The sequence below is a fragment of the Pan troglodytes genome, chromosome 9 (genome assembly GCF_028858775.2).
Source record: "Pan troglodytes isolate AG18354 chromosome 9, NHGRI_mPanTro3-v2.0_pri, whole genome shotgun sequence".
Classification (NCBI taxonomy): Eukaryota; Metazoa; Chordata; class Mammalia; order Primates; family Hominidae; genus Pan; species Pan troglodytes.
In genome coordinates, this window is record NC_072407.2 from 126,618,862 (window position 1) to 126,641,330 (window position 22,469).

General features: G+C 37.7%; 1 protein-coding gene across 1 annotated transcript; it reads left to right on the forward strand.

The window, feature by feature from the left end:
* The first annotated feature begins 15 nt into the window (after positions 1–15).
* SPA17 (sperm autoantigenic protein 17) lies at positions 16–20,783 on the forward strand. The gene is made up of 5 exons (XM_003313397.4): positions 16–114; positions 1,410–1,590; positions 7,548–7,618; positions 17,843–17,929; positions 20,449–20,783. The coding sequence occupies exons 2-5, from the start codon at positions 1,437–1,439 to the stop codon at positions 20,590–20,592; spliced, it is 456 nt and encodes a 151-aa protein (XP_003313445.1). The 5' UTR covers positions 16–114; positions 1,410–1,436; the 3' UTR covers positions 20,593–20,783.
* The last annotated feature ends 1,686 nt before the right edge of the window (positions 20,784–22,469 follow it).

The window sequence follows — 22,469 nt, forward strand, 5'->3', positions numbered from 1 at the left end:
TGTGCTCGCCCCTTCTCGGCCGCCGTAGTTTTTTTTTTTTTTTAAAGAAAAAACGGTTACCCAGCAACGAGAAAAACAACCGGAACCGGCGGCACCAGCTCGGAGAGAAAGGAGGTGAGGCCGCTTCCCCACTTCCTCTCCGATACCAAGACCTAGCCTTTTCCCTTCGTCTCTCTTATTCTCTCAGCATCCCAGACGCAGCCTCGGAGCCCTGGGCCGTTTGGGAGCCGAGGCAGCCCATTCTGCGCGAGTCTGAAATCCCAGGTCCTCAACATCCCGCCCCCGACTAGACCCGTGTGCCCCCTCCGCCCGCCCTCCTCTGCCCACATTGGTTCAGAATCTCGCCAGCTCTTTTCACCACCCTAGAATGGTTCGATACCTCCATCTACTGCTCCCTCAGAAAAAGCAAAAGAGAGGAGTCAGGCGTGGTGGCGCGCGCCTGTAATCCCAATTGCTCGGGAGGCTGAGGCGGGATCATCGCTGGAGCCCAGGAGTTCGAGACCAGAGACCCCGTCTCAAAGAAAAAAAAAAAAAAGCGATGAAACGAGAACCCTCCATAGTCTGAGCCTCATTAAACCGTCCAGTTCTCCCAACCTGGACCCCTACCACGGCCTCCGCCTCTATTCCGCATTGACGCACACTCTCACATTAACAGGCCAGGTCCCGGAGGATTCTTTTCATACTCAGTAGCTCAGCCCGCTGCTTAGCAGCTACCCTTAATCTAGCCCTTGTATTTCAAGACAGAAAGAGACAGCCTGATCAAGAAGAAACCGAAAAATATAAGAATTCTAAAACTTTAGAGGCTGGGATTTCAAAATCATGACACACAGCCCCATCCCATCCCATCCCTCCCTCACACACACGCACGCACAACCCCATTCCACAGTACGAAGGTGTTCGAAGCATTGTGGGTCATGCTTCAGAAGTGGCAGCAAAGGGAAAGATTGTGCAACTTCTTCATTCAACAAATTAATTTCTAGAACCAGGACTAATTTCTACTCTTTAAAAAAAAAAAATAGACCTCAAAGAAGGTCTTCTCAGCAATTGATAATGAATTCAATTTAACTTTTTAGCAATCATTCTCTCTAAATTCCTGTGTGATAGCAAAAATTACCCTTACCTTTTGAGCATATAAAGGGTAAAGAGAGAAAAAGTCATATTGAAAATTTTGGGTTTTTTGCAGGGTTTTAAATGATTTGGCCTAGTGAATGGGTCTGTGTTTGTATTATACTAATTCACAATGGAGATTTCAAAACTCTTTGGAAGAAATGGATGGGCTTGGGTTGTGTTAGGGAAAAAAGAATTCAAGTCCAGATGTATGAGTCTCAGAAATAATTTGTTGGCATAGTTGTGATTATATAAGTAAAATCAGACTAATTTAAAGACAGCACTCTTTAATGAATCTTTAGGTTCCATAGGCAGTTCTTACCAAGAAGATGTCGATTCCATTCTCCAACACCCACTACCGAATTCCACAAGGATTTGGGAATCTTCTTGAAGGGCTGACACGCGAGATTCTGAGAGAGCAACCGGACAATATACCAGCTTTTGCAGCAGCCTATTTTGAGAGCCTTCTAGAGAAAAGAGAGAGTAAGCTTTCTAAAATTAGTCATTTTTTAAAATAAGAAACTAAGCATTTGTTTATGGTAAAACTCGCTTAAGACCGTCTCCATTCTGCAGAAAGCCTTTATGAGGCAGGGAGTTTCAGATAACAGTTCTTGCTCTTTGAAACAGTATGTACCCCTTTGATATGTTCTCTTAAATTCGTTTCATATTATGGAATTATTCAGACCGTCTTCATTGTATTTCTCACGGACATACAGCGTGGACGGTAACTGCAAAAGAGCATACATTTCTCGGGAGAAATCAGTGGGGGAAAAAAAGATCATACAGTCTACCCTCGCCACGTTCCAGCATACTGTTCCTGTGCATCCCTGGCAGCTGACTGTTATTCCTGAGATGAGTATCTGTGGTTTCCTTTCAATTTTGATTCCTTCCATTTGAAAGTATTTTAAGTGCTGCAAAAAGAATTCTGCACTCTTTAAATAAACTGATATTCACTGGGATATATGAAACTGTTCTGCAATAACGGCACAGACAAACTGATTTGAAAGGTGGAATACCAGTTTGGAAAGGTAATTTATATTCTTTATGCTAAATTCCATCCTGCACAGAGACCCAGATGCCCACTAACAATAACTATTTGGTTGAAAGCCAAGGCAAAATTCCTTCACTCCTATAAATAAAATTTACAAATCCCCAACCTTGAAGGTTTATGACTGTCAGGACTTTACCAGTTTTGTACTAAAAACCTATCCTTAGCCAGGCATGGTGGTGCGCACCTTTAGTACCAGCTACTCAGGGGCTGAGGCAGGAGGATCACTTGAGCCCAGGGATTCAAGACGGTAGTGAGCTATGATTAAACCTGTGAATAGCCACTGCACTCCATCTTGGGCACTCCCACGACCCCTGCCTGCCCCAACCCGCGGAAAGCCATTGTTGATTAGAACATCCATTTTGTGTAAATTCTTGTCATCATTACTTTGTATTACAGTATTCTAACAGAGTGGTAAAGGTGACTAGAAATAGGCACAAGCAAACAAACATTCTATTGTAATCATTTTATAGTGGAAGAAAACCTAGCACAAGGGTAGAATTAAAACAACTCCCACACACACTGCATAGCTCCACCCCTTGCTTTTTTTGCCCTGCCCTAGCAGAGCTCAAAATCTCTGCCAATTTCCTGAATGTTGCTGGTCTTTTCCATATCCGGTCAGGGTGAATATTTGTTGCACAATCTGAAACTTTAAATATTTTCCACTGAAAACATTTGATAAACTATATTTAGAAGAGGAACGTTATTAAGAGAAATCATTTGGCAATAGACTTGGGGGCCTATGTGAGAGCAGAGGTAGGAGGAGGGTGAGGATTGAAAAACTACCTATCAGGCATTATGCTGATTACCTTGGTGACAAAATTGTCTCTACACCAAAGCCCCTTAACACAGAGTTTAACCATGTAACAAATCTGCACGTGTATCCCTTGAACCTAAAATAAAAGTTGGAAAGGGAAAAAACTTAAATTATTTGGGAAAAGAGGTGAATTATAATGAACATTAATTTTATTATAAGATTAACTACAAATTCTTGCAGTAAAAGTCTTTAGTCATTTATTTAATTTTAGAACTCAGAAATATTCCATTATAAAAACATTTGCGTCATTGTTACGGGATCACAATAATTAAAGCAAATGATGATTCAGATTAGTGGTCTCAGGACACTAGCTCTCTAATAAACAATGGGTAAAACCATTTGAAAAAATTGTAAGCACCACACCCAATTCCACCCATGTCAACCAAAGACAAATTATCTAGAAGATACAAGTATCAGAATTCAGTCTCTTCAAAAAGGAAAAAAAAACAATCATTATGGACCTCTGGCTCAGTCTCCCACACAATGCAAGAATTCCCTTGCCAGCATTCATCATAGGTGGTTACTACTCTTAATTTTTATTTTTGTGACAGGAAACATGTTAGTATATGATTTAAATGTATTTCAGGTCACTAGGAAAAAGGTGGACTTTTTATTATTTTAAGATAAAGAAGGAAAAAGATAAAATTGGATCAATTTCTTATACACAAGGACAAATTCCAAATTAGTCGAGTATATAAATATTTTTTAAAAGAAACTATACAGATACTAGAAGAAAATATGGATGAGTTTCTCTATAAGAGAAGAAAAAATTTTGCTAGCTAAATTGCTTTAATTGCTTCAAAAATTCGGAAGCAATTAGAGAAAAGATTGTTATAAATTGACAACATAAAAGTAAACTTTTACATGAGAAAAAGCACTGTGAGGAAAACAAAACTACCAAAGACAAACAAAAAATATTTGCAATTTATATCCCAATGGGTTAATAGCCCTAATAAATAAATAGTTTGTAAAAACAGTGTGTTATAGGCTTATAGAATCCAACAGAAAATATTGGCAAGAGATATGAGCAAACAATTCACACAAAAATGAATGCAAATGGCACTTATGAAAGTATATTCAAACTAATGCATAATAACAGAAGTCCAAATCAAAACTACACTGAGCTACCAATAACAACCCCTCCATTACATTGGCACAAAGCCAACATACTCTGTAGGCTGTGGGATAATAAGCATTTATATACATTGCTGGTGGATAAGCAAAATGCCATAACTTCCAGGAGGGGAACTTAGCAATACCTACCAAAATTATATATGTATTTAACCTTTGACCCGGAGGTGCCACTTCTACACTTTTCAGGGCATCATTCTTTGTAGAAACAACCCAAATATCCATAGAAGTTTGAGTGAACAAACTATAATACATCTATACAACTGAATTATATATATAGCTGTTTTCAAAAATGAGAACTATCTCTCGATAATACTATGGATGATACTGTGGAGTGATTTTCGGGATATATTCAGTGAAAACAGCAAGATGGGGAAAAGTGTGCTTAGTGTGCTACCATTTTTTTTTAAACACAGACGGGGGTCTCACGATGTTGTCCAGGCTGGCCTCAAACTCCTGGGCTCAAGTGATGATCCTCCTGCCTCAGCCTCCCAAAGTGCTGGAATAACAGCTGTGAGAAACAACAACTGGCCAGTATGCTATCATTTAACAAAAGAGGTTGATATGAATACATAACTGTTTGTGTGTCTGTGTGTGTGTGTGTGTGTGTGTGTGTGTGTGTGTATTTGCCACATGGTTTGGCTCTGGCTCTGTCGCCCAGGCTGAAGTGCAGTGGTGTAATCGTGGCTCCACTGCAACCTCCCAGACTCAAGCAGCCTTCCCACTTCAGCCTCCCAAGTAGTTGGAACTACAGGCATGCACAAACACGCTGGGCTAATTTTTGTTTTGGGGAGTTTTTGTTTTTTGTTTTGGTAGAGACAGGGTTTTGCCATGTTACCGAGGCTGGTCTTGAACTCCTGAGCTCAAGCATCCGCCAGCCTCCGCCTCCTAAAGTTCTGGGATTACAGGAATGAGGCACCACGCCCAACTTTGTTTATATTTTTAAATGGAAAAGTAAGTCTTTAAAAACTTAACATTTGCCTTTAGGAGAAAGTGAACGGGATAGAGAGAACATGATAGAAAATATCTTGAATTTCGAAACATAAAAGTTTAACATAGTTATAATTTTAAATTTAAAATTGTTAAGCTACTCGGGAGGCTGAGGCAAGGGAATGGCTTGAACCCAGGAGGCGGAAATTGCAGTGAGCCGAGATCGCACCACTGCACTCCAGCCTGGTGACAGAGTGAGACTCTGTCTCAAAAAAAAAAAAAAAAAGCAGTTTCTAAAATGTAAAAGCAAAGTGAAACATATGAGCCTAACTAGTACAGACTGGGTGACATAACCACACAGAAAGGAATTATTTCAAGTGATATTAAAATGGAGTAATTTGACCGTACATGCCTAGTGCATATATCCTAAAAACAAAATGAACTTCAAAAAAAAAAACCCTTAAGCTGTTTTCAGTAATCATTGTTAATCATATTATGGTATGGTTATTCTGAAATTATATATTGAAATTATATATTGTAGAATAAAGCAAGTAAGCAACTAAACTAGTGTTATTAGGAATAAGATTTTTGGTGTAGGAAAAACAACATACAATTATGAAAATGAAAGAGGTTAATAAAATCCTGTAATCTTAAATTTGAGTTGAAAAATATCAGTGTGACCTCATGTTTTCTCTTTAAAAAATGAAAGAAGTATTTTCTAGCTCTGTACATTAAAGGTGTCAAAACAATGACCAACCCAGTACCAGTGAGCACCCAGCTTCCAGGTTGTCATCTCTAAATACCATTCCCAGGAATGAGGGCTTCTTGGAAAACAAGCTAATTTCATGAACTTGGCAGGAAATATACCAGATTAGGCTGAACGTCTTGCCATACCAGAGAACAAGGAAGCTATCAAAGGTTACTAGAGGTGTTTCCAAAGGACTCAGGAACATTTGAGCACCTGAATAAGCTACCACTGGACAAATGTTTAATAATTAGAGCATCAATAAGAATAATACGTGCATTGGATTAAAATGCATCCATTTTCTTAAACATTCGTGAATTTGTGATGGTTAAAAAAAAAACTCATTGGTCATCTTGAGAGGATCCTAGGAATCCAACTGATTATTCTGAAAACTGGTAAATAAAAGGAAAGAACTAAACCTTTAACCTTTCTTTTCTGTAACAACTGTTCTTCGGAGTAACCAAACAGTTGATGAGGAAAAGTTTTCCTTAATGAGTACTCCAGAAAATAAAGAAGTATTGATCAAATTAGAGCATTACCATTTCACAACCCCTAAAGAAATGATCTAAGCAAGGATCATCAGGGGGCTGATAAAAATTATAAAAAGAGTAACCAGATATTATAAATTTTATGACAGAATTACACAGCACTACCAATCAAGTATACTTGCAGAAAAAAAATCAAACCGTCAAACCCGAATTAGATCAAACCTATACAGCTAGCTACCAGTTTACAGGAAATTCAAAGGCTGAAGAACTTGTTAAAAGCCACCATGGGGATAGTCAGAAACATCCGAACTGTGAAAAACTCCAAAGGGAAAATGACGTAATTTCATCAACAGATAAATTGCAAGGAAAGAATAGGGGCTGGGGGATCTTCCTTTAAAAGAAATTTAAAAGACACACAAAGAGCTGTGTGTGCCCGTTTTCGGGGTCCTGATTTGAACCAACAAATAAATAGACAATGGAAGAAATTTGGATAGTTGACTGAATAGTTGAGGATATTGAGGAATTATTAATATTTTTAATATTTTGAAGTATGATAATGGTGTGGTTATATTTTAAAAGAGTATATATTGAGATACATTCTGAAATAAATAATTGTAGATAAAATAACAGGATACAAGGGGTTGGGTTAAAAATAATCAGAAAAAAGTGCAGAAAAATAATCAGAAGAAAAGGTTATAGATAAAATAAATCATGGGTTGATCATTGAATCTAGACAATATGCTCATGGGAGTTTGTTATCATATCTACTTTTTAAGTATTGAAATTTTTATAATATAAAGTTAAAGAAAAAAATTGTTTAAAAATAAATACCTCTGCTTGTCTGTGTCAACTGTCTACATAATATACTTCGTTTAAAAAAATTTCTCCCATCTTTCACTTTTCCAGACTTTCTGACAACTTAGCATTTAGGTTTATACATTTTTCTGTGTTTACTAATACATGTTCTAAGTGTCTACATTTATATTTAAGTACTGGCATTTGTTCTTCCCATTTTATTATAAATTTTATGAAGGCAGAAATTACGTTTTTAGTGCTTTTCTAAATATCCCCAAAGGCTCATCCAATGTTCAGTTGGTTATCATATGTTTAATAATCACTGGTAATGTCTGCAGTGCTACGCTATGCACAATGTCAATAAGATTTTGGACTGCCAGTAAAGAACCTGTAATTTGAAACAAGAAACTTACATTTGTGTTACTATTCTACATTTACCTTAATGAATTCAAATAAATCTGAAGTTCTTATATTTTTATTATTTAGAAACCAACTTTGATCCAGCAGAATGGGGGAGTAAGGTAGAAGACCGCTTCTATAACAATCATGCATTCGAGGTACGGTCCTTTGAAGCTGTTGGATTTGGCTATTTCTTCTCTCTGTCTACAGCTAGCAATTATTAGGCTATCCCCAGAATTGTGAGAATTATGTGAGGAGGCATCACAAATAACTTATTAAATCTTATTAAATTAAAATTTAATAAATCTTATTTTATTAAAAAGATTATTTATTAAAAAGATTTAATAAAAACTTATTAAATCTTATTAAAAATTATTAAATTAAAATTGTGCTGGGATTTTTTGCTGAGAATATTTTTCTAAAGTATCTGAGTCATGTACAGATATTTCACTTAAGTTTAATGATGAACAACAGGAAGAAGGTGCTTAAAAGTTATGAATAATTATTTCATCATTTATTCTTCAAATGTTTTCAGCATCACAGTGCTAAGCAATAGCAGGTACTCCACAAATAATTACTGAATTAATAGATGATATTTCATAGACCAAAACACTATTAGTCCAATTATTTCATTATCATCGATATGATATTATTGATACAAAAGACTGGTTAGAATTAAAGGTGGTAATGGTGTAGTTTTCTCTATAAAGCTAGTTTTTTCAGAGTCTGAGCCTTTCTCTTTAGCAGCTTTACAAAGACAGCTTTCTCAACCAAGTTTCCTCAAAAAAATTAAGCCCTAAACCAAAGGCACTAATTGCATGTAAGGAATCAGTGTCCTGATTTGTATCTAGAATGGTTCTGGTTAGGTACCATCCTTGGGATAATTGAGAAAAGAGCCTCTCAAAACATTCTCTGTGTTTCATGGTTCAGATAATGAATGCTGGTTGAGAAAGGCTGTGTGGAATCAGCATTATTGGCATCAACTGGAAACTTGATAGAAATTCAGAGTCTCACAGGAAACATGAAAAACAAGGAAGTATGACACCCCGGAATGAACACAACAGTTCCCCACTAATAGATCATAACCAGAATGAAATTCTTAAAGTCTCAGATAAGGAACTCAAAATACTGATTTTTAAATATGGTCAGTGAGGTGCAAGAGAAATCTGAAAACCAATACAAAGAACTCAGTGAAACAATTCAGGATATAAATGAAAAATTTTACAAGGGGATAGATTTTTATTTTTAAAAAAACCCTAACATAAATTCTGGAATTGAAGAATTTATTGAAGGAAATATAAAATACATTCAAAAGATTTAACAATAGACTAGACTAAGTAGAACAAAAAAATTTTAGAAGTTGAATACAGGTCTGAAATAATCCAGTAAGACAAAAATAAAAAAGAATAAACAAAGCCTTTAAGACATTTGGGACAACATAAAGCAGCTAAATATTTGAATTATTGGTATCCCCAAGGACAAAAAGATCAGAAGGCTTAGAAAACCTATTTAATGCAATAATAGATGAAGACATCACAAGTCTAGCAGGAGATTTAAACATCCAGATATAGGAGGTGCAGTGATTCCCCAAATACAATGCAAAAAAAAAAAAGTTTTCACCACAGCACATTAAAATCAAACTGTCTAAAGTCAAAGAGTGAATTCTAAAAACAGCAAGATGAAAACATCTCATCAACTGTGAGGGAAACCCGATCAGACTAATAACCGTACTTCTCAGCAGAAACCTGACAGGCCAGGAGAGAGTGGGATGATAATTCAAAGAGCTGGAAGAAAACAACTATCAGCCAGGAATTCTATTTCCAGCAAAATTAACCTTCATAAATGAAAGAGAAATAAAGTATTTCCCAAACAAGCAAATGCCGAGGGCATTCGTCTGTACTAGGCTGGCCCTACAAGAAGTGTTCAAGGAAATCCTAAACTTGGAAGCAAAAAAATGGAAGTTAGCATCATGAAAACACAGGAAAGTATAAAACTCACTGTTAAAGCGACCACACAAAGGAGGAACAGAAATGAATCAAATGGCCCCACTACAGAATTCCACCAGTCCACAATGACAAACAGTAAGAGAAAAAAGAAACAATGTATAAAATAACCAGAAAGCAATTAACAATAAGACAAAAGGAACAAAACTCCACATATCAATAATAACTTTAAACATATATGGATTAAATGCTCAACATAAAAGCTATAGACTGGCTGAATGGATTTCTTTAAAAAAAAAAAAACATGATTCAACTATATGCTGCTAATAGGAAACTCACCTTACCTGTAAAAACATTTAGACTGAAAGTAAAGAAGTGGAAAAAGATATTCCACGCCAACAGAAACCAAAAGCAAACAGAAGTAGCTATAGTTACATTAGGTAAAACAGACTTTAAGTTAAAAACAGTAGAAAACAACAACAAACAAGTTTATTTTATAATGATAAAAGGATCAATTCAGTAAGAGGATATAACAATTGTAAATATATACACACCCAGCACTGGAGCAACCAGATTCATTAAAAAAAATTTCTATGTCTAAAGACAGAGGTAGACTGCAATACAATAATAGTGAGGGGCTTCAACACCCCACTCATAGCATTAGACAAATTATCTAAACAGAAAATCAACAAAGTAACTGATATCATTGGCTGTGTCCCCACCCAAATCTCATCTTGAATTGTAGTTCCCATAATCCCCACATGTTGTGGGAGGGATGCAGTGGGAGGTAATTGAATCATGGGGGATGATGGTTTAATAAGGGGCTTTTTCCCCTTTGCTCAGCTCTCATTCTCTCTCCTGCCACCCTGTGAAGAGATGCCTTCCACCATGATTGTAAGTTTTCTGAGGCCTCCTCAGCCATGCAGAACTGTGAATCAATTAAACCTCTTTTCTTAATAAATTACCCAGTCTCAGGTATTTCTTCATAGCAGTGTAAGAACAAACTAATACAGTAATTTTTTTTTTTTGAGGCAGAGTCTCATTCTGTCACCCAGGCTGGAGTGCAGTGGCACAATCTTGGCTCACTGCAACCCCTGCCTCCTGGGTTCAAGTGATTCTCCTGCCTCAGCCTCCCGAGTAGCTGGAATTACAGGTGCATGCCACCATGCCCAGCTAATTTTTGTATTTTGTATTTTCACCATGTTGGCCAGGCTGGTCTCAAACTCCTGGCCTCAAGTGATCTACCCACCTCGGCTTCCCAAATCACTGGGATTACAGGCATGAGCCACTGCTTCCGGCCTAATGCAGTAAATTGGTACTGCAGAGAGTGAGACACTGCTGTAAAGATACCCAAAAATGTGGAAGCAACTTTGGAACTGGGTAACAGGCAGAGAGGTTCGAACTCTTTGGAGGGCTCAGAAGACAGGAAGATGTTGGAAAATCTGGAACTTCCTAGAGACTTGTTGAATGGCTTTGACCAAAATGCTGATAGTGATATGGACAACAAAGTCCAGGCTAAGGTGGTCTAAGATGAAGATGAGGAACTTATTGAGAACTGGAGTAAAGGTTACTCTTACTATGCAAAGAAACTGGCAGCATTTTGCCCCTTCCCTAAAGATCTGTGGAACTTTGAACTTGAGAGAGATAATTTACAGTATCTGGTGGAAGAAATTTCTAAGCAGCAAAGCATTCAAGAGGAAGCAGATCATAAAAGTTTGGAAAATTTGCAGCCTGATGACACAATAGAAAGAAAACCCCATTTTCTGGGGAGAAATTCAAGCTGGCTGCAGAATTTTGCATAAGCAATGAGAAACCAAATGTTAATCACCAAGACAATGGGGAAAATGTCTCCAGGCTATGTCAGAGACCTTCACAGCAACCTCCCATCACAAGCCTGGAGGCATAGGAGGGAAAAATGGTTTCCTCAGCTAGACCCAGGGCTCCCCTGCTGTATGCAGCCTCGGGACATGGTGACCTGTGTCCCAGCTGCTTCAGCTCCAGCTCTGGTTAAAAGGGGCCAATGTACAGTTCAGGCCATTGCTTCAGAGGGTGCAAACCCCCAGCCTTGGCAGCTTACATGTGGTGTTGAGTTTGTGGGTCCACAGAAGTCAAGAATTGAGGTTTGGGAAACTCCACCTAGATTTCAGAGGATGTGTAGAAACACCTGGATGTCCAGGCAGAAGTTTGCTGCAGGTGCAGAGCCCCCATGGAGAACCTCTACTAGGGTAGTGCAGAAGGGAAATGTGAGGTCGGAGCCCACACAGAGTCCCCACTGGGGCACTGCCTGGTGGAGCTGTGAGAAGAGGGCCACCATCCTCCAGACCCTAGAGTGGTAGATCCACCAGCAGCTTGCACTGTGCACATGGAAAAGCTGCATACACATGAAAGCAGCCAGGAAGGGAGCTTTACCCTGCAAAGCCACAGAGATGGAGCTTCCCAAGGCCATGGGATCCCACTTGTTGCCTCAGCACACCATGGATTTGAGACATGGACTCAAAGAAGATCATTTTGGAACTTTAAGGTTTAATGACTGCCCTGTTGTATTTCAGACTTACATGGGGCCTGTAGCACCTTTGTTTTGGCCAGTTTCTCCCATTTGGAGCAGGTGTATTTACCCAATGCCTGTACCCCCATTGTATCTGGGAAGTGACTAACTTGCTTTTGATTTTACAGGCTCATAGGCATAAGGAACTTGCCTTGTCTCAAATAAGACTTTGAACTTGGACTTTTGCGTTAATGCTGGAATGAGTTAAGACTTTGGGAGACTGTTGGAAAGGCATGATTCTGTTTTGAAATGTGAGAGCATGAGATTTGGGAGGGGCCAGGGGCCAAATGATATGCTTTGGCTGTGTCCTCACCCAAATCTCATCTTGAATTGTAGTTCTCTTAATTCCCACATATCATGGGAGGGATCTCATGGAGGTAATGGAATCATGGGTGGGGGGGTGGTTTTATAAGGGGCTTTTCCCTCTTTGCCCCACTCTCATTCTCTCTCTTGCCACCCTTTGAAGAGGTGCCCTCCGCCTTGATTGTAAGTTTCCTGAGGCCTCCCCAGCCATGCAGAACTGTGAGTCAATTAAACCTCTTTTCTTTATAAATTACCCAGTCTCAGGTATTTCTTCATAGCACTGTGAGAATGGACTGATACAATAGCATTGGACTTAAACTTGACTTTAAACAAATGGACCTAACAAACATTTACAGAACATTCTACCCAACAACTGCAGAATATATATTCTTTTCATCAGCACATGGAACATTCTCAAAGATAGACCATATTGTGTTAGGGCACAAAACAAGTCTCAACAAATTTTAAAAAGTCAAAATAATATCAAGTATCTTGTCAGACCACAGTGGAATTAAACTAAAATTCAATACCAAGAGGAGCTTTGGAAATGATACAAACACATGGAAATTAAACAACATGGTTCTGAATGTCTATTGGATCAAAAAAGAACTTAAGACAGAAATTTAAAAAAACTGTTTGAAACAAATGAAAACTGGAAACACAACATAACAAAACCTATGGTATACAGAAAAAGTAGTGCTAAGAGAGAAGTTGATAGCAATAAATGCCTACCTCAAAAATGTAGAAAGATTACAAATTAACAATTAAAGGATGAACTCAAGCAACTTGAAAAGCAAGAACAAACCAAACAGTAGCAGAAGAGAGAACAAAGATCAGAGCAAAACTAAATTAAATAGAGACTAAAATAACAATACAAAGGATTAACAAAACAAAAAGTTGGTTCTTTGAAAAGATAAATAAAATTGACAAATGGCTAGCTAGACTAACCAAGAAGAGAGAAGACCCAAATAAACAAAATCAGAAATGAAAAAGAAGACGTTACAACTGATAGCACAGAAATACAAATGGTCATCAGAGACCATTATGAACAATTATACACTCACAAACTAGAAAACATAGAGGAAATAGATAAATTCCTGGAAACATACAACCTACCAAGATTGAACCAGGAAGAAATAGAAAACCTGAACAGACTAATAACGAGTATCAAGATTGATTCCATAATAAAAATCTCCCCCACCCCAACACCACCAAAAAAAAAGCCCAGGACTGGATGGTTTCACAGCCAAATTCTACCCAGTTCTACATACAAAGGAGAGCTAATACCAAGCCTCCTGAAACTATTCCAAAAAATTGAGAAGAATGGATTCTCCCTAACTCATTCTATGAAGCCAATATCACCCTAATACCAAAATGAGACAAGGACCCAACAAAAACAGAAAACTGCAGACAAATATTCCTGATGAACATAGATGCAAAAATCTTCAACAGAATACTAGCAAACAGAATCCAACAGCACATCAAAAAGGTAATACACCATGATAAAATCAGTTTTAAACCAGGGATGCAAGGATGGTTCAACATATGCAAATCAATAAATGTGATACATCACATCAACAAAATGAAAGACAAAAACCATATGCAGAAAAAGCATTTGATAAAATCCAACATCCCTTCATGATAAAAACCCTCAACAAACTAGGCATAGAAGGAACATACCTCAAAACAATAAATGCCATGCACAAAAATCCCACAGCTAATATTATACTGAATGGGAAAAAGTTGAAAGCAATCCCCCAAAGAACAGGAACAAGACAAGAATGCCTATTTTCACCCGTCCTATTCAACATAGTACTGGAAGTCGTAGCCAGAGCAATGAGGTAAGGGAAAGAAATAAAAAGCATCCATATTGGAAAAGAGGAAGTCACTTATCTCTGTTCACTGATATATATGTGTATATATATTCAGGGATGGGGTCTCACTCTGTCATCCAGGCTGGAGTGCCATGGTGTAATCACAGCTCACTGCAGCCTTGGCCTCCTGTGCTCAAGGGAATCTCCCATCTTATCCTCCCAAGTTGCTAGGACTACAAACATGTGCCACCACACTGAATAATGTTTTTGTCTTTTGTAAAAACGGGCTTTTGCTATGTTGTCCAGGCAGGTCTCAAACTCCTGGCCTCAAGTGATCATCCTGCCTTGGCCTCCCAAAGTGCCGGGATTACAGGCATGCGTCACCATGACTGACTCCCAATATAATCTTATGTCTAGAAAAATCTAAAGACTCCACCAGAAAACTCTTAGATTTGTTCAATGAATTCTGTAAAGTTGCAGGATACAAAATCAATGCACAAAAATCAGTAGCATTTCTATACACTAATAACAGTCTAACTGAGAAAGGAATCAAGAAGGCAATCCCATTTATAATAGCTTTAAAAAACACATAGGAGTAAACGTAACCAAGGAGGTGAAAAAGCTGTACAAGAAAAACTACAAAACACTGATGAAACCAATTGAAGATGACACAAGCAAATGGAAAAGCATCACAGGCTCATGGATCAAAAGAATTAATATCTTTAAAATGGCCATACTTCTCAAAACAATCTACAGATTCAGTGCTGTCCCTATCAAAGTACCAACTCACTTTTCACAGAATTGAGAAAAACAATCCTAAAATTCATATGGAACCAAAAAAGAGTCCAAATAGCCAAAGCAATCCTTAACAGGAAGAACAAAACTGGAGACATCACATTACTTGACTTCAAATGATATTATAGGTTGGTGCAAAAGTAATTGCCATTTTTGCTGTTACTTTTAGTGGAAAAGACAGCAATTACTTTTGCACTAACCTAATACAAGGCTACAGTAACCGAAACAGCATAGAACCGGTATAAAAACAGATACATAAATCAACGTAATAGAGGAGAGGAGCCAGAAATAAAGCATATACATATAGCTAACTGATCTTTAGCAAAGCTGATAAGACCATATATTGTGGAAAGGACAACCTCTTCAATAAATAGTGCTAGCAAAATTGGAGAGCCATATGTAGAAAAATGAAACTGGACCCCTATCTCCCATCATACACAAAAATCAACCCATCATGGATTAAAGACTTTAACATAAGACCTAAAACTGTAAAAATACTAGAAGAAAACCTAGGAGAAACTTTACTGGATATTGGTGTAGGCAAAGAATGTATGACTAAGATCACAAAAGCACAGGCAACGAAAACAAAAATAGACAAATGGGACTTAATTAAGCTAAAAAGCTTTGCACAGTAAAAGAAATAATCAACAGAGTGAAGAGATAAGCTGTTGAATGGGAGAAATTACTTGCAAACTATTCATCCAACAAGGGACTAATATCCAAAATACACAAGGGAGTCCAACAATTCAACAACAACAAAAAATAAGTAATCTGATTAAAAAGTGGGCAAAGGGCTGGGCGTGGTGGTTCATGCCTGTAATCCCAGCACTTTGGGAGCAAGGCAGGAAGATTGCTGAGCCCAGGAGCTTGACATTAGCATGCGCAACATGGTGAAACCCATCTCTTCAAAAAATTAGCCAGACGTGGTGGTGTGCACCTGTAGTCCCCAGCCACTTGGGAGGCTAAGGTGAGAGGACCACTTGAGCCCACAGGTCAAGGCTGTAGTGCACTCCAGCCTGGGCAACAGAGTGAGACCCTGTCTCAAAAAAAAAAAGAAAAAGAAAAAGAAAAAAGAACTTGGAAAAGGACATGAATAGAGATTTTTTAGAAGAAGACATACAGATGTCCAACAGGTATATTAAAAAATGCTCAATATCACTAATCATCAGAGAAGTACAAATCAAAACTACAATAAGATATTATTTTACCCCACTCAGAATGGCTACTATGAAAAAGACAAAATAATAACAGATACTGGCAAGGATTCAGAGAAAGGAGGACTCTTATACACTGTTGTCAGGAATGTAAATTAGTATAGCCTCTAAGGAAAGCAGTATGGAGATTTCACAAATAACTAAAAATAGAATGACCATTCAGTCCAGCAATCTCTCTACTAGGTATCTACCCAAGGGAAAATAAATCAATACATCAAAAGATACATTCATTTTTATGTTGTTTGCAGCACCATTCACAATAGCAAAGATATGGAATCAACCTAAGTGTCTGTCCAATGGATGAATGAATAAGGAAAATATGGGATGTATACACAATGGAATACAATTCAGCCATAATAAAGAATGAAGTCCTGTCTTTTCCAGCAACATGGATGAAACAGGAGGCCATTATCTTAAGTGAAACAAGCCAGGCACAGAAAGACATGTAGTGCTTGTTTTCATTCATAAGTGGGTGCTGAAAAAATGTGTTTAAATAGACATAGACGTGCAATGATAGATAATGGAGACTCAGAAGAGTGAGGAGAGGTGGGAGAAAGGAGAATAATGAGAAATTGGTTAAAGGCTAAAATGTGCAGTATTTGGGTGATGGACACCCTAAAAGCCCTGACTTGATCACCAATCCACACATGTAACAAAATTGTACATGTACTCCATAAATTTGTACAAATATAAAAGAAAAAGAAGAAATTCAAAGTATTGGGCCCCATTACAGGTCTACAAATCAGAAGTTACATTTTTAAGAGATCACCAGAATAATTCGTAGGTACATTAAAATTTGAGAACACTGCTCTAGACAACTGAGGTAGTACTATTAGCCACAAAGCACAGCAGATATTAGAATTGAAAAGAATTAACAAAGTTCAAGTTCTCCAGTAGATTTGGGGAATTTCCTGAAGAAGGAGCTGTCACTTATTACACGAGTTTGAAAGTGAAGTTCCATCCATTTGTGCCTGCAGGTATGGGTGTGTTCTGTGTATTTCCATTTTACTAGATTCTCTGTGCTCATGTTTTATTTGTATTCATGTTTTATTGAAGTCAAAGGAATAATGTTGAAAGATTTTAAATCCTTGCGTCACATAGCAATTTTGGGGTGTTTCTTTTTTTAATTCTAAAGGCTTTATTTGATTAACTTATATATTCTTAAATTTTGGTTTTATGGGTTAAAGAAGCTCTTTCCATAGGTGTGAATTAGCAATGAAGGAAGACTTAAATAGCCATGTCAAAATAGGCAGAGGTGGTTTCTCCTTTTATATTTAAATCATAAAGCAAAACTCCACAGCAAAACTTACTTCTGTGACTAGTTTTAATCCATAAACGTCACTAAAAAGTCAATTTGATGTCACATTATGGAACACAATGCCATTTATTTTATTCCTATTTTAGAAACTATTGGATCCTCTTTTTTATACTTTGTTCAGGATTCATTACATCATCTTATCAACTTTTAGTATAGGACAGTGGTTTATTTTTAACATAAAACAGTGGTACACACATTCCAAAAGCAACAGATCAAACATTTTTGCCAATTATTTGGTCTTTAATATTTGTTTACACATATTTCCTTAAGAGCTTTTATTATTTCTTCTTGTTTCAATGTATTTTCCTTATTAAAAGATAAATATGTAGTATTTAATTCCCCCTATTTCTCAGTAATTTAAAGTAATATTTCATTACTTCTAAGCAGTTTGATACAAGACTTTGCTATTTTGGAAACATTGCTAATTGTGGCTCTCTCCTATCTGTCCAGGAGCAAGAACCACCTGAGAAAAGTGATCCTAAACAAGAAGAGTCTCAGATATCTGGGAAGGAGGAAGAGACATCAGTCACCATCTTAGTATGTAATATTTTTCATGTGCTATTGGATTCCTACAAAGAATGATATTGCCCAATTTAAAACTGAACTCCAAATATGAATGTCTGTTATCTTTATTGTCAAAATTATGACTTTACTTTCCAGATAATTAACATCAGTGATAAACTAACTGGTAGATAATTTTCAGCCATGCCTCTCTTGATCAAAAATTCATTTTTCCCTTAAAAATGAAATCTTATTTTTCAAGATTGTTAATGGATGGAAAAATCTCCCTATGGGGAAGGGCAGACAGAACTCACAGACCCAGTCATGATCCTTCAGATTCATCTTCCACTTTGGGAATTTTTCACTAATTGGTGCTGTCACCACTACACAATGGCAAATTTCAGAGATAACAAAAGGAAAATCACAGGGAATTACATACAGCCAAAATAATGGCTTTACAACAATGTGGCTTATTCATCTTCCATGCGTAATGCTCTACAAAAATGCCTTCGTGCCTGATGTACTACATCCAAGCAGTCAAGACATAGCGGAGGCCGGGCGTGGTGGCTCACGTCTGTAATCCCAGCACTTTGGGAGGCCAAGGCAGGCAGATCACGAGGTCAGGAGATTGAGACCATCCTGGCTAACACGGTGAAACCCCATCTCTACTAAAAATACAAAAAATTAGCCGGGCATGGTGGCGGGCGCCTGTAGTTCCAGCTACTTGGGAGGCTGAGGCAAGAGAATGGTGTGAACCCGGGAGGCGGAGGTTGCAGTGAGCCAAGATCACGCCACTGCACTCCAGCCTGGGCGACAGTACAAGACTCCTTCTCAAAAAAAGAAAAAAAAAGACATAGCGAAGTCCACCCTCAAAGGCCCATTGTTCAGTAATGTCACTTTAATAACTTGAAGTCAGCCACAATGAGAATATTAAGACCATGGCAAACACTGCAAATCAGGGCTTTGTTTCTTCTGGAGAGCCAGTTGTTAAAACACTTACCAGTACATCATTGTCTATATTCTTCATACTCCAGACTCTTGAGGACTAGGCCTCATAAGAAAGAAGAACTCACTCTCTAAAATGTCGAAGTTCAAACTTCTGAGTTCCTTTTTATGTCTCAGGTCCCAGGTAGTTTCCCAAGAACTGGCAGCCAGAATGGATATCCCCTCAAGGAATACCCTACTTCCTACCTAGTGATGCATTGCTTTTCACTATAAGATTTACAGGTTGTTCCACAATTGCCATTGGGTTGTACTGAAATAACATTACGTTAGGATATAACAGGAAGATTAACATTAAGATGTAACAGGAAGTCAAGGAAGAAGGGAGTTTTATTTCCTTACATCTTTCATAGGTGCTTTTACACAGGTTTTCATGAGTTTGAGTAGGGATCTCATTCATTCCCAACTTGAGTGTATTTGTTTGCCTATATTAGGATGTCATCTCGAAGAATTTTATACCATTCTGTTTGCATTTAAAAGTTTAAGAGCTAGATTTGTCTCACTATTTATAATAGGGGGATAGGAGGCTTGAGCAACCCAAAGGTCCATTAATATGAGATTGAGTAAATATTAAATCAAGGTACATCAGTATAATATAATGATGTCATAAAAAAAGAATGGGGAGAGTTATACACTGACTAATAATACAGAAAAAGAGAACCAAGATATATCGTTACATGGAAAAAGTAGCTGCAGAACTCTGTGATTAGGATGATCTCATTTTTAAAATAAAAAGACATATTTATATATATACCCATATGAATATATTTGCATATAGAGAAATTTTGGAAGGATGTAGATACTCAACTCATAATAATGGGTATCTCCCAAGAGCAGGATTTGGATAGGTGGAGAAAACTATCACTGCCAGTGACATTTGAGTTTTTAAAATGTATACATGTCATTTCTATAATTTTAAAAGATATATTAAAAGCTGTATATTCGATTGTACGCTGAAGATTCATGCATTTTACTGTCTGTAAATGTATAGCTAAAAATTTATACCCAATTTTTTTAAAAGAGGGTATGTGCCAAAGTTCAACCAACCCTGTTAAAACTGACATTATTGGACTAAATGGATTTCTCTTTGGCACCTCACTTTAAATGTATGACGATGATTAACTAATCATTGAGAAATTGAGAAGTTATTCTAATTCATTATATGTAATTGTGATTATTTTGAAACATAACATTTACAGTTCTTTCTTCTTAACATTTTTACCATGCCTCAAGGATTCTTTCTTGTCCCCCCAACCCCCCAAAAAATGTTGTTGCTCAGGAAACTTAAATAGGCACTATTTTAGGGGAAAGAAAGTTGGCAATGATCTTTTGTTGCAGAGACATATTAAAAGAGTGACAAAACAAAATGCCTGCTATTTTGGCATTTGCCATTTGGTACATATACAATGTGACAATATATGAAATTCCCTCAGGAAGCAACAGCTCTCAGATAGTTGCATCCCTAAAATGATTAAATTTCATCCATTTATTTTTGTGGCATCAAAAATACGCCATATTTAAAGAGTCTCTTACTTTTTCTCCTTTCGATGAAGGACTCTTCTGAGGAAGATAAGGAAAAAGAAGAGGTTGCTGCTGTCAAAATCCAAGCTGCCTTCCGGGGACACATAGCCAGAGAGGAGGCAAAGAAAATGAAAACAAATAGTCTTCAAAATGAGGAAAAAGAGGAAAACAAGTGAGGACACTGGTTTTACCTCCAGGAAACATGAAAAATAATCCAAATCCATCAACCTTCTTATTAATGTCATTTCTTCCTGAGGAAGGAAGATTTGATGTTGTGAAATAACATTCGTTACTGTTGTGAAAATCTGTCATGAGCATTTGTTTAATAAGCATACCATTGAAACATGCCACTTGAAGATTTCTCTGAGATCATGAGTTTGTTTACACTTGTCTCAAGCCTATCTATAGAGACCCTTGGATTTAGAATTATAGAACTAAAGTATCTGAGATTACAGAGATCTCAGAGGTTATGTGTTCTAACTATTATCAAATGAATAAATCCTCTCTATCACATCCCCCAAAAATGTTCTTTAGCTCCTGTTTCACTCCTAGTGGTAAAGAATTTCACTGCTTTTTAAGGATAGTCTATTTAATTTTGGAATTTTTAGAAAGATAAGCTGGGACAAAAATCTGCCTCCTTCAGCCTGGCCAACATGGTGAAACCCCATGTCTACTAAAAGTACAAAAATTGGCCAGGCGTGGTGCGCACACCTGTAATCCCAGCTACTCGGGAGGCTGAGGCAGGAGAATCGCTTGAACCTGGGAAGTGGAGGCTGCAGTAAGCCGAGATCGCACCACTGCACTCCAGCCTGGGCGACAGAGCAAGACTCTGTCTCAAAAACAAAACAAAACAAAAAAAGCCTCTGCCTCCTTGTAAGTTTAACCCACTGGTTTTCATTTATCATACATGTATTCAATCATTTATTGAAAATGTATTGAGTACCATTCATGTGCTGGGAATTAGTAGTGAATACTTGTTCTTACACTCATACAACTTACAATGCTTTATTGTTTTGCTCTCCAGAACCACACAGAACAAGACTAATAACATCATATTGTAAAAAGCAAAAGCTATCATATCACGCTGCCTTCTTCAGTTAAAACTTCCCAAGTTTTTAAATATACAATGGTAATGCCTGTTTAACAAACTCAGAGGCTTTATCTCTTTTATGTTTTCAATGATTCATTCAAATCCCTAGTGCCTTAGTTTTAGAAAGTTCAGTCTCTCCTTTTTGAGGCCTCTCCACCCTTGATTGTCCAAGAAAACTGAGGGTTCATGTCTTAGACCAAAGGGTGCAGTTCTCTTCCCAATACAAAAGGTAGAAAGTGGAGTCTTACCATTTAGTTAATGCTGTTGCCTTCTACCATAATGTTGTAGCATAGTCCAGCAGACTGAGGTGATTCTCTGGCTGGTTCCAATTCCTGCCTGCACCATAGTGGATGGCCCATGATTTAGTTCCAGGATTACATCTCTCTTGGTTTATAGTCACAAAGCCAGTGTTCCCCCAAAGCTTAAAAACAAGCCAGGATGGCTCAGTCCTGAGGAGATTCTAAAACCAGGTCTATGTTGTCACAACAAATACTCTCCTACAAACACTTTGATCCTTGTCCTAGGCTTAGACATGCTCTTTCTGCAAAGCAGTTTTATTTCAGGTGCCTCACTGCCCTTCCCTGGCACTGAGCCTTTATCAGGCTCTGCAACAGAGGTTCCCCCAAGTGATCGCCACTCAAACACAGTTGATTCACACCAACCCTTTCAAGGTTGTAGCTTTCATTCTCTAATGTCCACTCATACAGGCAGCCTTTCTCCTTCCAAAATCTTGCTGCCACTGTAGAGAGTTTCATGCTAGCTAAACACAAGTCTCTAATATCCCCCTTCCTCTCCTCCTCAACCCCTCTCCTCCAGGCTTACAGAGGAAAAGAAATCAGTTCTCCTCCAGGATTCCAGCTGTTCGTCCCTCCCATTCCACTGAAAGCACCAGCTTCTAACACCTTCCCCTCTCAGACAGAGCCATCCTGCTTAGAGGATTGTCAAGGGGGGACCCAGAATTTA